Here is a 15,998-nt window from a genome sequence, read left to right as displayed (position 1 = left end):
GGGCAAGTGTCTATCTGGCAGCCACTGGAGCTGAACTTCCAAGTGGCGGCCCCTCCCTCACTGACTAAGACTCCATCACGTTGGTGAAGTTGGAGAATTAGTGGGACCAGTTCTAACACTCAGAGAATACAGGGTGGACAAGCCACATACCTGACAGGGACATGATGTTCTTCGCGTGCAAACAATGGTTGAGTATCTGCTGTATTGTCCAGCAAACCAAGGCTCTGCCACGGTTTGCAGATGTTTGCATCTCGGATTTGCAAGCTCTCTTCCCTTTACAGGAAAGCCATCCAGGCATTTCCAGCCATCAGGACAACATTCCCGAGGCCACCTGTACCAGATGGACCGAAACTGATCTGTGCTGCCCATGGGCTTGCCACAATTGGTCTACACAGACAAATCAAGCCAAACATAACCAGGCCCTCTGGTCACTTGGTGCATGTTTTTTGTTTATTTGTTTGGTAAAATCTTATTTCAAATTCAGGAGAAAAGGGCTGAAACCCTGTGTTGACATTTCAATAGGCTCATACATTTTCAAGATGATTTAAATAATTTGTTAGAAACTAGGGACCATCATTTCTTGATGATGTGTAACGTGTCCTCTCCCACCCTCCAGAAAGTTGGATAATGAATGCAGGGAGTAAAGTACATGGAGATGATGAGTAAGTGCCACAGGAAGAAATACCAGCCCAGGTGGCACTGACTCCACACGCTCTGAAAACCTAGAGCTGGCAAAGGAACATCCAGGTTGCTAAGAAAACTTAAAATACCGTCCTTTGTCAATTGCCATTGACGTGCAACAAGCTGGTAGCAAACTCAGGAACTGTGTGGCTTTCCAGAGACCTCCCAAGTTCCATCCTCCCTACCTCTTCTGTTTTTATTTCTAAGGGTCATTCATCAACAATGTGTTGTTGTTTTTTTAAATATCCCATCAACACCACTCATGAGAGTCCTTTAAAGATCCTTAAACGTAAAGGATTGTGTTTGAGAGAGGTCACGCTAAGTCACCAGCTACCTTTTAACACTTCAAACCTGGGAGGGCGCTCCTGTCTTCCATTTTGCTCTGAAACATTTAAAATAAAACAGTCCCATCTTGAAAGACTAACATAAACAGCCTCCAGGAAAGAGGACCCTCTGAGTGCACTCCAGAATCCAGCCCACCTGGACGCTGGCCCATCTTTGTGAATTCTTTGTACTCGTATGAGAAGTTAAGAGCCACTACGAATCTTGAATCATCTAATCCACCTGCTCATATTATAGGTGAGAAGGAAAAAAAAAAAACGGGCATAAAGCAATGCAATAAACTGGCCGCGGCAGAGTGACAGCCTCCCACTGCCAGACCCAGATTTCCCCAAACCACCTGTTACTTCCTTCACAGGTTCCTCCCACCTCCCAACGCAGCAGCCGCCCTCCCTACCTTTTTTCTTCCACCAGGGTCCTTCTGGGACCGAGTAGGAAAGGTCCTTGAATTCAATGTTGATAGCTGCCCTCCGGGGCAAGGAGGACAAGCGCTGGGCCTCTGTGAGGTTGTTGTCCACTTTTTTCAGATGCCCATTCAGCATATCCTTCTCGCACAGCTCCGTGTTGCTGGAGACCACCTCGTCCACCGAGACGCACACCGACTTGAGCTCCGTCATCACTGCAGAGTAACTGCTGGTGTTCTACAAGAGAGAGGTTATAAGTCACATCAGGGTGAGGAGCACAGGGGACCTTGAGCCTGGTGGCCAGTCCCCAGGTCATGGAATACTTACAGCAACACTTCTTAAACTACAAAGAGACTTCGCTGGGAGAAGCAAACTTACCCAGAGAAACCTGTTACCTCTAGCCATCACTTTTTCTTCTATTGAAACAGTACTTAAGATAGTCAACTTATCTACCAGTCTTCCTTTGGAATCATAAAAATCTAATCACAAAACCATAATAAATGAATAATAACCAAAGAATGAAACACTGGCCAACATAAAATGTTATCTATGTACAGTCAACTCACTAAAAACCCTAATAAAAGTACACAAGGCTCCTAAAAAATGTGCAATTGAAAGTTTTATTTAAAATAAGCTCTTTTAGTGCCTTTCTCGTGTAACCTCATCGGCATGTCTCAAGAGCAATGACACCACTTGAACCTCTGGGTTTTGTGGGAGGTGGCCTTAATGTTTCCCTTGTAAATTTCCCAAATCACTCTCAACTCTCCTCTCTCATCATATCTTAATAATAGCACTGAAAAAAGGAAGATTAATATTTGTTCGCTATTAAACAGACGAGGAAACTGAGGTGCGGACAACTTAAGGAATTTGAACTTGCTCTGAGCCCTATAATCAAGTGAGGGGCAGAAGTGACCCCAGAATCTGAGTCATCAAAAAGGAGACACCTTAGATGCCCCTTTTCCACTGCATCACATGAGTACCTAACATTGTGTAGCTACAATGGCTTTCAAGCATCCATTGGGAGTCACTGACCTGCTACAGATGTGCCAAGAATCAAGGGTATTTATGCAAAGAAAGGAATATCTTTTTCTAACAGTTTGACAACCCCGAATAAATCGATATGCTTCAGGTACTGCCAAAACTCAGAAGAACCCTGAGGTGGGCAAATATTATGCTTTGCTTTCTCTTGACTCAAGAGGGAACATTCCACAGGGGTCCAAAGCACGATGTTCCTTCATGTCGCTGAAGGCAGTTGGCCTGATGGGGAGAGGCCATGGGTAACTGTCTTGGGTAATTCAGGACCTCGCGACTGCGGCAGGATCGGGGACACACTGGGCGCTGTTGTGTGTGCTGAAGAGGAACGCCGTACTGTTCCATAGGTTTGTTAGGCCCGTCGCTTTAGAGCTGATAGCTTTTTATCATTATTGTTTCTAATAAAAAATCCAAAACAAACCTAAGAGTGGATCACCCATAAATATTCCTACAAACCTAGCAACTCCTGTGGCCATGTCAAGCCTTTCCCCCATTGGAATGCGCTATGGAGGACCTGGCTGTGTCCTCAAGTCCTGGCCTTTTTTCCATCAGGTACTTAAGGGCTCACAGAGCTTGGAGGGCTTGGTTTTGAATGCCTCAAGCACAGAGGGTTGAGCAGATGTGGGCATAGGGGTTTCTGGTTCTTGTGATGTTTGAAAATGTTGCTTTGACATTTAAGAAAAGGGCACCGGTACATACATACACACACACACACCCCTCAGGCATCTCCTGATCTCTGGAAGGCTTAACCTCTGGAAATCTTAACTGACTGTAACACGCTGTGGATAAAAATTTGAGTGCAGAATAAAACCAACAAAATTAAGCTTGGTTTGCTACTGGCACGGAGCATATGAAATGTTTCAAATGCAAACATAAGTAGGTTCATACATTCCGGAAGTTAGGGAAGGTCTGTGTTGGCCCAACATCGGGGCTCCTGAGAGCCCTGGCATGACAGGACGCCACCTCTGCCTCCGAGCTTACCCCAGGCCTTCTGTGTCCAGGCCTCTGGAGGAGCAATAGCAGACCCTGCCTCAGCTCACGCTCTTAGCTTTGGCTGATGAGGAGAAAACTTACAACTTCAGCTCTGGCACCCAAAGTGGGCACCAAATGCCAACCTTTTGCCCACTCATCTTGTCCTTGTGGGCATTTGCTACTGTCCCAGGTTTATAACACACTTTGACTCCATAATTGCCCTCAAAGCACCAAATCCTGGCCTTGGGGGTAGCAAAGGGAGCAATGGGCAAGACAATTAGCTCCAGGTCTGGTCCCCCAACCAAGTGAAAAGGCTAATCTATGGTTCACGCCCACATTCTGCTGACAGGCTTGGCTCTTACCTGGGATCCCCCATCATTGGATGTTCAGTTGGGGGCAAGGAGTATTCAGCAACTCCTCTCCAGTGGTGGCACCCCTGGACTTCCACCCCAGCACTCCAGCTGCCACAGACCACCTCTACCCTCCCCCAGAATCCACCACAAGTGTCAACCCCCGCTGAGGCCCAGGAATAGGTCCCTGCTTTCCTTTGTGATGAATACAGGGATGAACAGCCATTACTCCAACCACCTGCTCACGGGCTGTAGCAGATGCCAGACTTGTATTAGGATGAGGGCCTGGCTTTCCCCGCCCCAGACCCTAAGCTTATCTGCTCTCTCACTTACTCGTTCATTTAACAAATTGAGCACCAAATAAAGCCCTGGGGGTTCGCAGTCAGCCACACAGACATGGCCTAGGGCAGCGGTTCTCCACCTTCTGGCCCTTTAAATACCGTTCCTCATGGTGTGACCCAACCATAAAATTCTTTTCGTTGCTACTTCATAACTGTAATGTTGCTACTGTTATGAATCGTCATGTAAATATCTGATATGCAGGATGGTCTTAGGCGACCCCTGTGAGAGGGTCGTTCGACCGCCAAAGGGGTCATGAGCCACAGGTTGAGAACCGCTGGCCTATGGCCTCAGCAAGCTCATGTTCAAGATTGAGCCCCAGGCAAGAATACGGGCACTTAGTTATAAGACTGTGAGGCCAGAGCTACAAGGAGTCCATGCAGAGACTCAGAAGGGACATGCAGTCCTGGGCAGGACAAAACTGGGTGATGAAATGATTGGTAATGAGAGAGAGAGAGAGAAGCCAGAGGCGAGTGCTCACGATTTAAAGTATTAAACAATAACACCTTGTGCATAGTAGGTGTGACTACTGGTATAAACAGTGACTCTTGATGCAGCAAGTACAATGAGCCCTTTAAACTCCAGGATGCGGAGACTATGCCTCTTACTATCTCCCCAACTCTCGCGGCCTTTTATCATCTCCCCCTCATCCATTTCAGAGGAGGGATCTAAGGCACAGAGAGACTGCCCGACCTGCCCAAGACCCCATGGTTAGTGAGTAGCCAGGCCGGGGTCCAGCTCTGTGTGGCTTCCATATCTGCATCCTGTCCTCCCAGCCAGCATCCTCAAGAGTGCTTAGCTTTTTACAGGCAAGCTGTAGGTGACCCTGGGTCATCCCAGCCCCTGTCCATTATAGGGAAAGCCACACACAAAAAACTGAGAAACCAATCAACCCCACCCCCAGAAACACCGACACCAAGGCTGTGTACACCACTACCCACCCTCCCTCCACGGGTGTCCAATGGCCTCGCCCAATTAACAAAATCATGGAATCCTGTATGATGGGAGGCAGAGGCTGTCACTCCGAAATAGACCAGCTCTCTGGAAACACATCCTCAGATGAGAGCAACCGCCAATGTAGGTTACAGCTCGCTGTCCTCAGCCTCCTGAGCTCATTAATAATGAAACAAATCCATCTGCCCTCCCCACTGACTCCCTTCCACTGTGTGCTCCCTACCTGACTGAGGCATTGTCTTGACCTCGCCCCCTCCATGCACAGTGTGTGCTGCATAATAAATGGTAAGTAACAGGAAGTCCATTCGCGGGTGTTGGGTGCGAGGAGCCCATGCTTGGCGTGGTCCTGCCTGCTGTTGGTGAGAATACTTCCTAGGTGCTAATGTCAATTTGAATGCTAACACATACATAGATGCCTATGTAGCTGGGAGGGTCTCTAACAGGCAGCTGCCCCCCAGGCCACTGTGAGACTGGCTCACTCTACTTACCCAGGAAAGCCTAGTTAGAGATAGAAACACACACACACACACACACACACACACACACACACACACACACACACTCAGCATCATCAGGGAGGGAGGGAAGGGAAGAGGAGCTCACAGGCACCAGGTGCTGGCAGGCACCAGGTGTTGGCACACACTCTCTCACTTCTCTGTTCAGTTTCTCATCACTGGCCTTGGTGTCCACCTAGCAGATCTGTCCTTGGTACCCGGGGCACATTAGAGAAAAATGTACTGAGGAGACTTCTCAAGGCCACTGCCTGAGGGAACATAACCCAAACAGCACACCCTCCATAAGCAAAGGGCAGATGCCACCTGCATGGTCACTCAGAATGCCAACCTCCCGAAAGCCGAAACCCGGCTTCCAACAGGCCCAAATGCCACCATCCCATTGGAGCCCGTGCCTCCCGCTCCCACCAGCTCAGGGACTCCCCTACCCAGGCCAGGCTACTGCCTATTTCCTCTCCTTAAACTCACCTCCGGCCCAGTCTGCCTGGGCTGAACCCCAGAGCCAGGGTGATGGTAAAGCAAACTTCAGGATCCCGGGAGCTCTCCCAGAGCTCACTGTTTACGTCCTGAGTAGAATTTATTATTATTATTTTTAAGAACCCGGCTACTTTTTTTCAGGGAGGAAATGGATTTGAAAAGAAAAAATTCTCTGAGAAAAAAAAAAAAAAAAAAAAAAGAACCCAGCCACTAGCACCTCCACGTGCGAACAAAACACTGGGGCTGTACCAACCATGATGTAACATAACAATCTTGACATAAAAACCTCTATTCTTCAACACATTCTGACTCATTCTTTTCCCACATGGATAAGCCGCTTTGGCAGCTTGGAAAGGACACCAAGGGTTACCCAGCACCTAAAAGGCCGGAAAGTTTCTTTACCTACAACTATCAGTAATAATCTCCTTCATTTTTTCATTATCAGCATGATTGAGGGATCCCAAAGAGGTGGGCAAATGCAAAAAGAAGAATTGCCAAGTGTGATCCAAACACTCAAGCAGATTAAAGCAAGTGTCCTGAGGAGGGACTTCTCTTTCCTGGTTTCCCTCCCCTCTCATCTGTAAGAAGCCAAGCAAAGCAAGCCCAGAGATGGGACCGACCTGTGCGTCGCCCGCTCAAACCTACTCTACCAACCTCCTTCGCACGCCCGCGGCCCCATTCTATCGGTTTACACAAAATCATTATATAATGAGCTGGCAGGCGTGGCGTGCTCTACAGTAACCTGTTCGGAATCACAGGATGCAGTTGGCAGAACAGAGCATGCGCAGACACCCGGCTACTTTTTTTTTTTTTTCTTTCTTGAGCTTAAGGTAACTGTCGGTTAAATACCGCTGAGCCCTGCTGACTTCAATACAGGATGCTAAAAATGAAATAAGCGGAGGGGTGGGGGTGACAAATCGCTGTGCACTGTGGGCTTACAGCCTATGGGGAGGAACTGGCAGGATAGTAAATACACAGACAGGAGAGGAAGAGGGATGGATGGGGAGGGCGATATGGGTTGAAACACATAATATTCTCTATTTGCACTTTCGGTGACCTGATATCTAGTCCATAAGTACCTCACTGCAATGCCGGCTTGCTAGGCACAGACATGAAAAGCCCTATGATGGGTGGGTCGATGGTTATTTGTTGTCTGTTTTGTTCTCATGTGACTTTAAGGGGCTATTATAAACCAGCAAGAGGACACTCTGGACCGCCCGTGGGAACAGCACTTGCTGTATGTAGCAATGAAGTCCCCGGCACTCGCTGGTCCCCCTACAGCGCTGGTACCCTCCCGAGACCGTAAATGAGCGCCTCTGTCCCCACCCCGTCTCTCCAAAGGGCGCAGAAAGGTGGCCTGCCCGCAGCCAGGCTCGCTCTCCTCTGCCTAACCCGGGACTCCGCCGCTCCGTCCCCAGCAGATCCCAGGGAACAGTCCCTGGGAAGCGCAGGGGCAGGGGCAGTGCAGGCTCCGGCTTCGGGAAGCAACTCCCTCTTTTGTTCCCCAGCTCGTGCGGGCGCTCCGGAGGGCGGTGCGGGAAGTGCTGGCTCCAGGAGCCCGGGCCGCGCGCGCCCGCGGGGGATGGGACCCTCTCCAGCCCAGGCTGCCTCCCACCCCCGTGCGCTTCAGGTCCGCAGGCCCCGCGCCCCTCAGCCCAAGGCGGACGAGGTCAAGGCCGTCTGTGGGGATGCTGGCCGCCTCCCGCCTCCTCCCTCCACCTTCCCGGCGTTCTCAGCCGGTGCCAGGAGCATCCCGAGAGCCAGGTGGCCAGAATCTGGGCGATGGGCGACGGGCCCCTCCGCAGGGAACCCGGGGCAGGTGTCAAGGGAGGGCGCGGGTCTTTGTGTTTCTTGCTCCCCTGGAAAACAGCACGAAGCCCCCGGGGCGTAAAATGCGCTCACTCACCAAGGCGGTGCCGACCGAGAAAGCGGCCGTCAGACAGGCCATGCCCCGGGGACGGCGGGGACGGCGGGTCGGCGGCGGCTGCGGCGGCGGTGGGGACGGGCGGCGGGCGCTGCGCTCGCTCACTCGGGGCTCAGCCACTGCGCCCGGCGCCCGCTCCGGCTCCCCGGGCGGCTGGAGCGCCGACCCCGCCCCGCGTTGGCCCCGCCCACGACCAGCCCACGACCAGCCATTGGCCAGTGTGAGGTGTTGGGCGGGGCCGGCAGGTGCGCGTGCTCTTGTTTTGCTCCTGCTGCGGGCTGCTCCCTGGCATCCCACTCCCAGAGCCTTTCAGGCCTCTGAGCCCAGCAGGCACTGTGGGCCCTCCTCAGCACCGAGGCCCCCCGCCCCGAGTCTGGAAACAGGCAGGGGCTAGGCCAGCGGCCCAGGGCTCCCAAAGACAGAGGGGAGGGGAGGCGGAGGGGGCCCCCATCTAGGACCCCCGGACTAGAAGTCCTGGGAGGGAGGGGAAAGGAAAGGGATCTTCTCTTTTCATTTCTGCACCTCTCTGCCAGATAGGACCAAGACGGCTAAAGATGAGATGGCTGCTCCAACACCCCCTTCCCCGTTATAGCTCACATCTAGGTGACCCCCTACACACACACACACACACACACACACACACACTGAGGCAAGATACACTCATATGCAGCATTGCTTTGTGCCAGTATAAAGTAAAACACTTGCTTTTGCAGAGTGATGTGAGTGATGTTTCCAGTGCCTGGCCCTGTACCTAGTCCACAGCTGTGTACCCGTGACTGGATAAGGAATGACACTCCAGACACCCTCTCATTTGGCCTCAGACTGGAATATCAGATGGCCTGGCGTCTGTTAAAGCCCTTATTATATACTAGAGGCCTGGTGCATGAAATTTGTGCATAGGGGAGGGAGGGCCCTCAGCACTGCCTGTACCCTCTCACAATCGGGGACCCCTCAGGGGATGGTCCAATCCCTGTGGGATCAGGTCTAAACTGGCAGTTGGACATTCCTCTCGCAATCTGGGACCACTGGTTCCTCACTGCTCACCTGCCTGCCTGCCTGCCTCATTGCCCCTAACCACTCGCCTGCCTGCCTGATCACCCCTAACCGCCTCTGCCTCAGCCCCTGCTGTGGTGGCTTCATCCGGAAGGAAATCTGGAATGACATCCAGAAGGTCGTTCAGCTGTCCTGTCTAATAAGCATATTATGCATTTATTATTATAGATTATTATAGATAAGTGGGACTATTTTTTGGTAACCATGGTGACAAGGCATTCTTTACTCCCAGTCTCAGAAGCTGTGTTTTGTTCAGTAGTTTTCATGTGGGGACTGCACACAGGAATGCACTTCTTTTCACCTCCAGCACCCCTGGGTCTCCCCTCACCATCCACACCTCAGATGAGTGAGTCCCTCTTCTCACTTAGAGAGGAGTCACAGCTCTGTATGCTAGGCAGGTGGACTTCACACCCACAGGGGGCTTTTGTCTGAATAGTTTCGCTTGAAAAATCCATGCATTACCTCTGTTCTATCTGCCTGCTGTATTTCCAGGTGCCAGTCTCCGTGTGCCAGGCCCAGGAGGTCATGTGGTGCCTTTAATGCACTGAACAGGGAGATAACAACCTCTGAATGTTCTAGAAAGAGGATTAAATCCATAACCTCCTGGGGAAAGTTTAGGCCAAAGGGCATAGTCCAAGGTGCCTAATTTCTGGGGCCCAGGGTTATGGATAACCCTGCAGCCACCACTTGCTCCAGGGGCAAATCCTACATAAAAAAAGCCTAATGTGCTAAGTGTCCAGTCCTCTGGTCATCCATTCAACCAATCAAAGCATAATATGCTAATGATATGCTAAGGCCACTCAACTGCTCACTATGACGTGCTCTGACCACCAGGGGACAGATGCTCCAACTGGTAGGTTAGCTTGCTGCTGGGATCTGGCCAGTCCGGACTGAGCGAGATGGGCCAGACATGCCCTGGAGCCCTCCGGCAATCCCTCCCCTGCTGGACAACCTCCTGTCCCTCCCCAGTCCCAATTGTTCACTGGTGGAGTCCCTCAGCCTGGCCTGTGCCCTGTCATAATCTGGGACCCCTTTGGTGATGTCAGAGAGCGTCAGTTTCAGCCCGATCCCTCAGGCATAAAAAAGGTTAATATGCAAATCAACTGAACAGCGGAACGACTGGTCGCTATGACGTGCACTAACCACTAGACGCTCAATGCAGGAGCTGCCCCCTGGTGATCAGTGAGCTCCCACAGGGGTAGTGCTGCTCAGCCAGAAGCCAGACTCATGGCTAACGAGTGCAGTGGCAGTGGTGGGATCCTCTCCCTCCTCTGCGGGGGGAGCGGGCCTAAGCCGTCAGTCGGACATCCCCCAAGGGCTCCTGCATTGTGAGAAGGTGCAGGCCAGGCTGAGGGACCACCCAAGTGCACAGATTTCATGCACTGGGCCTCTATTAGGACATAAAGCAGGAGAGGACGACAGGAATGCACTTGGGGAGGGATTCTCTGTGAGAATCTGGCTGAACACTGCCCAGCTGCATGACAGGACAAGTGGCAGGACAGTGTGGCCTGTTGTGTTAGCATCTATTCTCTGTCCAATATCTAGTCTCACTCTTACGAACATGTTCGAAGATTCCTCTGGGAAATCCCCTTGCCCCTGAGTTCTATGCCAGGTGATTTGTGGCAGTGGCTGATCAGGAACCAGAGGTGTAAGATGATGGATGCTTACTGGGCTCCTGGGAATGGGCAGGGGGACAGTGCAGAGGATGAAGCCAGTGACAAACTGGGTCCTTGTTGGCGTGGCCTGAGCTGCTGGCTTTTCTGTTACAGCCCGTGGGAGAGCCCTCACTTATCCACCTACCCGGTGTGATGATAATAATCTTAGCCGCATGGAAAATAATGCATGCCCAGCTTTTCTCACCATGCACGGCACATAGCAAGCACTCAGTTCAGATCCTCACTGATGCTGCCTTTCTGTGCCATCTTAGGGAAGAAGCAAATGGTGGAGTAGGTCATATATGTGACATTTATGTCGGGATTCCTGGTTGTAAAAGACAGAAACCCAACTCCAACCTGCTTACACTACAGGTAATGCACGGTCTTAGGTAGCAGAGTGGTTCCGGGTGCACTGGTTCCAGGCTGCCAGGGCTGAGCACCTGTTGTATGTCCCTAGCCCCCGGTCTGGAGCTCTCTCCGTGGCTCTGCTCCCTCTCTGCTGGCCTCTCCCTCAGTGTGGTTGTCCCTGCACGGCCCTCCCGACAGCTGTATTCTATCAGCTGACAGCCAGCCGCTGTGCCCAGGGAGCTGACAACACCGAGTGGTCTGGCTTGAGTCACATGTGCCGAATGGGCCAAAGGGAAAGTCAGCTCCAGCGGAACCATGCAGAAAGGTTGGGACCTGGGTGCTTCCCCGAGGCTATTTTAGGGTGCTCTGAGAAGAAGTGTGGGTGCCAAGCCGGTAAACACAAGAGGAGCTCATCACAGGACTGTCCAGTCTACACTCCAACCCCAATAAGAATTTCTGCTAAGACAGGTTGGCCAGGCTGGGCTTGAGAATCTCGGGGCTGGAGGCACTTCCTGCCTCAACAAGCAGCTGCTCCAGTATCAAGTAGCTGTTGCTCAGTGGTTAGAGTGTTGGCCCATGCACCGGGATCTTGGGTTCAATTCCCTGTCAAGGGCCTGTACCTGGGTTTTGGGTTTGCTTCCTGCCTCTGGCTGGGGTGGGTTCTGGAGGCAACCAGTTGGTGTGTCTCTCTCACATTGATGTTTCTCTCTCTCCTCTTCCTCCCTTCTACTCTCTCTAAAAAAAGCAATGAAAAATGAGGATTAACAACAACAACAAAATAGTTGTCATTGTCAGCAAGCAGGTCCTGTGACTAATTGCACTCACTGTCACCCCGGGAGCTGTGTTCCACAGTCACAGTTAGTCCTCCTCCTCCCACAATAGGCCTTGAGCTCTTCAATTGTGGCGCCATATTTCTCCGGAGGCCTTGACTTCCATCGACCAAACATCCCTGGTCCCTCCAACATTGTGTCATAGAGAGGCCCCTGCTTCCTGCTCACCTTCCTCTGCATGGGTTCCGTTTTCTCCGTGTCCCTTGTGAAACTTGGGGTCCACCACGGAACACCTATTCAGGGTGCTCCCTCCTCGCTAATGAGTGAGCTCTCCCAGGTTCACTCACACTGTTGCTAAGGACAAGCCTCCCTGCTGCTGAACCAGCTAACTGTGTTAGGCAGTTGGACAGACGAGCAGAGCAAGGATGATGGGCCAGGTACAAAGGGCAGAAAGCCCTGGGTGCCCAGCAAAGAACAGTTGCAGGGCGGGACCTCACCCCAGGGTGACCTTTCCTCCCCTAGCATATCACTGGTCACGTGGTTTGGAACCCCCCACCTTTCCTCCCTAGAGATAACATCCAGGTCTCCGTGGTATTTCAGCTCCAGGCCCAGAAAAGCAGCAAAACCAGATGGGCAATGCCATGGCTGCCCTCAGGACCAGCTGCATTGGATAATGACCAATCAATCAGTGGAGACCTAGACCCTGAAAGGACATCCCTGGAAAGCTGATGAATATCCTATTGAGATCTTCCCCTGGGACCTCCCCTAAAATCTCTACCCTTAAAACCTTTAGGATTTAGGACCCAGGGAGCTCTCCCTCCTGGGAGCACACACTTGATCTTTCCCAATTCCTCTCCCTCCCCCCACCCCCCAGGCTCTTTACCATTGCTCCTCACTCCCAAGTTCCTAGGGCCCTTCCTCTGCCTTTATAACTTGTTTCTTAAGCCCATTTCTTCTATGAATTACTTCTTCTACTTCTGTGATTTTCTCAATAAACTAGAGGCCCGGTGCATGACAATCATACAGTGGGGGCGGGGGGGGGGGGGAATCCCTTCAGCCTGGCCTGTGCCCTCTCGCAGTCTGGGACCCCTTGGGGGATGTCTGCCTGCCAGCCCAGGCCTGATCCCAGGGATTGGGTCTACGGGGGGATCGGGCCTAAGCTGGCAGTCAGACACCCCGCTTACAGTCCGGGGCTCTCATAGTCTGGGACCCCTCGCTCCTTACAGCCCGCCTGCAGCGTAGGTGGGAGAGGCTCCTGCCACTGCTGCTGTGCCCACCCGCTGGGAGCCGACTTCTGGCTGAGCAGTGCACTGACCACCAGGGGGCCGCTCCTGCATTGAGCGTCTGCCCCCTGGTGATCAGTGCGCATCATAGCTACAGGTCATTCTGCTGTTGGGTCAATTTGCATATTAGGGTTTTATTATATAGGATGTTCTCTTATAATTTGAGTCTTGCTCTGAAATCTTTCCCAGCCAGAACCCAAGTGCAGAGGTTGCTGAACCCAGGTCCAGTCTGACCCCATGGGTTTAACGCCTGGTGCCATTCTGCCCCCCACAACACAACGACCTAATGTCCTGGGGGCACGCAGGTCCATGAGCTCAATCGGCAGTGCGCCACATTCACTTCCCTTATAATGATGTAGTTCCAGTGCCTGACTTGCACTTTATCCCCCATATTCCATTTTTTTATTGATTTCTGAGAGGAAGGGAGAGAGAGAGAGAGAGATAGAATCATCAACGATGAGAGAAAAGCATTGATCAGCTGCCTCCTGCACGCCCCCTACTGTGGGTCCAGCCTGAAACCCAGGTGTGTGCCCTAACCTGGAATCAAACTGTGACCTCCTGGTTTACAGGTCAACGCTCAACCACTGAGCAATACGGAACGAGCCCAAATTCCATTTTTAAGGAGTGTCTTCTTTTTAAAAAAATATTTTTGTTGACTTCAGATAGGAAGGGAGAGGGAGAGTTAGATAGAAACATCAATGATGAGAGAGAATCATTGATTGGCTGCCCCTGCTGAGGATCGAGTCCACAACCCATGCATGTGCCCTTGACCTGAATCAAACCCTGGACCTCCTGGTCCGCAGGCCGACGCTCTATCCACTTAGCCAAACCAGCAAGGGCAGGGGTGTCCTCTTTACTAGTATCTCTGCCGGATGCCCAGACACTGAGGCTGGGAAATGAGGAGGGTAGGAGAGGGGGTGTGCCCACTGAGGACTTGGCCTCTGTGTGAGGATTCTGCTCTGGGCCCGACGCCCATGGTTGTCTGTCTCCAATGTCCAGAAGTGCCTTTATGGTATCCTCTGGGAGCGACCCCATCCCCAACCTTCCAGGAGGTGAGGGCAGACGAGGGGCCAGGAGATGCAAGTGGAGGGAGGAGGAGGGGAAGTGCCCAGAGGCTGAGGTGAAAACAAAACAAAACAAAAAAACTAGATTAATGAGAGATGTTTTGAGGGAAAGAAAAATGCAAGTAAATATTTCATAAACTAAATTAGGAAAAGGCTAAGCATTGCAAACAGATTATTTCTGTTTTCTTCCACTAGCCCTGTGGACGAAACGGTGCTACATGCTGACCTGACCAGCTCAGGGAGGGCCTGCGTGGCGACCCTGCAAACTCAGAGACTTGAAGTGACCACATAGGATGGCCTGAAATTAAACTTTAAGTAAAAGCAATCTATGGTGGATAGTCATGTCCTAAGCCGATATCTCCTCTGACAAAGGTCAATCTTTACCTTAACTGAGCCTTTTTTATTTCTTTTTTTATCTATAATAATACATCGTTGGAATGTCAAAGTAATTCTTCTTTTTCCAGGCCCCTCAAAGCACAGGCACTGCTCTGTGGAGATCACAAATCTCCTCTTTGTCGCTGAGTTAATTGTTGGCTGTTAACTATGCTGTACCCACCTAAGTAAGAGAAGCATGTGTCTATCATTTTACATGTTATCCAATCCTAGAGGTTTCCCCCCTTTGCTTTCCCCCGCCTCCCTAATCTATCACCAACGGACTTCAAGTAACCCGCTGGCGTCTCCTCTTTTGATTGTAATTTTTTATATAAAACAAGGTGCAAAATCGCCATTCTTCGGAGCACAGTCTCAGTCCCTTGAGGTTCTACTTCCTGGCAATTGTGGAGAGTTTGGCTCAGATCAACTCACAAAAATTCTTCACAGGTTTGAATGTTTCTTATGTTAACAGCACAGAACAAAGAGTGGCACGCAAGGTCTAGGCAAGTATTTCTATAAATGGAGAAAGAGGAAATACCATCTGCTGCTGCGATGGCCTTCTGAGCGGAGGGTGAGGACAGAGTCTCAGAGGCAGACACTGGGACATGACTGCAGGCTTCCTCACCACTGGTGAATGTTGACGCAAGTAAATGACCAAACCTGTAGAGAATTTTGATGCGTTTATTTGAGCTAAACTGACAACAATTTTAGGGAAGCAAAATCTCAATGGATTGAGAAAGTGCTCTGGAAAATGGCAGCTTTCCCACTTATTTTATACATCAGGATCAAAGGGGAAGACATGCGCAGTGTTACTTACATAAAACCCATTGGCGGTCGCTCAGGGAGGTGGGAGAAAGCAAAACTGGGAAATCTCTGAGATTGGAGAGACACATACTTCCTTTATGTAGGTGGGTACAGGGTAGTTAACAGTAAAGCTAACATGATAATAACAACAACGAGGGGATTTGTGGTCTCTGCTCTGGGGTGTGGTTGTGCTTTGAGGGGTCCAGAAAAAGAGGGAAATTACTTTGCTCTTCCAAAGGTATGTTATCAGGTATGTTATTGTAGATGCAAAAAAAAAAAAAAAAAAAAAGACGACAGACTCAGTTAAGGTAAAAACAGACCCTTGTTAGGGAAAAATACCACCCTAAGACATGACTACCCGCCAGGAACTGCTCTTAGTTAGGACGTTTTCATTTCAGACCATCCTATGTGGTTACTTGAGGTCTCTGAGTTTGTAAGGCCGCCATGCAGGCCTCCCCTGAGCTTGTCAGGTTTAGTATGTGGCTCCCTTTTCACTCCACATAAATGACATCACCCCATAAAAGGTCCAGCTGAGAAATAACTGCAGCTCACAGGCCTCTGTGCACCCCAGTTCTTCTGAGGAGCCTCCCTCCCGTAATCCATCCTAGCACACAACCCGGGCCAGACAGAACGGCCCATTTCTCAGGCCACGGCCGTTGTTCTGG

General features: G+C 51.1%; 1 protein-coding gene and 1 long non-coding RNA gene across 7 annotated transcripts in view; both read right to left on the bottom strand.

The window, feature by feature from the left end:
• The window catches only part of ABCG1 (ATP binding cassette subfamily G member 1), a 47,344-nt gene extending 39,218 nt beyond the window's left edge, over positions 1 to 8,126 (bottom strand). For 2 of the 6 annotated variants that reach the window (XM_059686521.1, XM_059686522.1), the window contains exons 1-3: positions 7,967 to 8,126; positions 1,418 to 1,661; positions 1,162 to 1,245 (exon numbers count right to left, since the gene is read on the bottom strand). In XM_059686521.1, the coding sequence (XP_059542504.1) occupies positions 1,162 to 1,245; positions 1,418 to 1,661; positions 7,967 to 8,008 (370 nt within the window). In that variant the 5' untranslated portion in view covers positions 8,009 to 8,126. Of the gene's footprint in view, positions 1 to 1,161; positions 1,246 to 1,417; positions 1,678 to 7,966 lie in introns of all 6 variants that reach the window. The other 4 variants (XM_059686520.1, XM_059686523.1, XM_059686525.1 and 1 more) reach the window with 4 other exon arrangements.
• Positions 8,127 to 14,991: 6,865 nt separating this feature from the next.
• LOC132229905 (uncharacterized) overlaps positions 14,992 to 15,998 on the bottom strand; it is a 10,675-nt gene continuing 9,668 nt past the window's right edge. The window contains exon 3 of the long non-coding RNA XR_009451751.1: positions 14,992 to 15,189. This is a non-coding gene — a long non-coding RNA (uncharacterized LOC132229905). The remainder of the gene's footprint in view (positions 15,190 to 15,998) is intronic.

The sequence above is a fragment of the Myotis daubentonii genome, chromosome 3, assembly GCF_963259705.1.
Source record: "Myotis daubentonii chromosome 3, mMyoDau2.1, whole genome shotgun sequence".
Classification (NCBI taxonomy): Eukaryota; Metazoa; Chordata; class Mammalia; order Chiroptera; family Vespertilionidae; genus Myotis; species Myotis daubentonii.
Note: the sequence above shows the minus strand (reverse complement) of the source record. Positions and strands in the feature narration are given on the sequence as shown.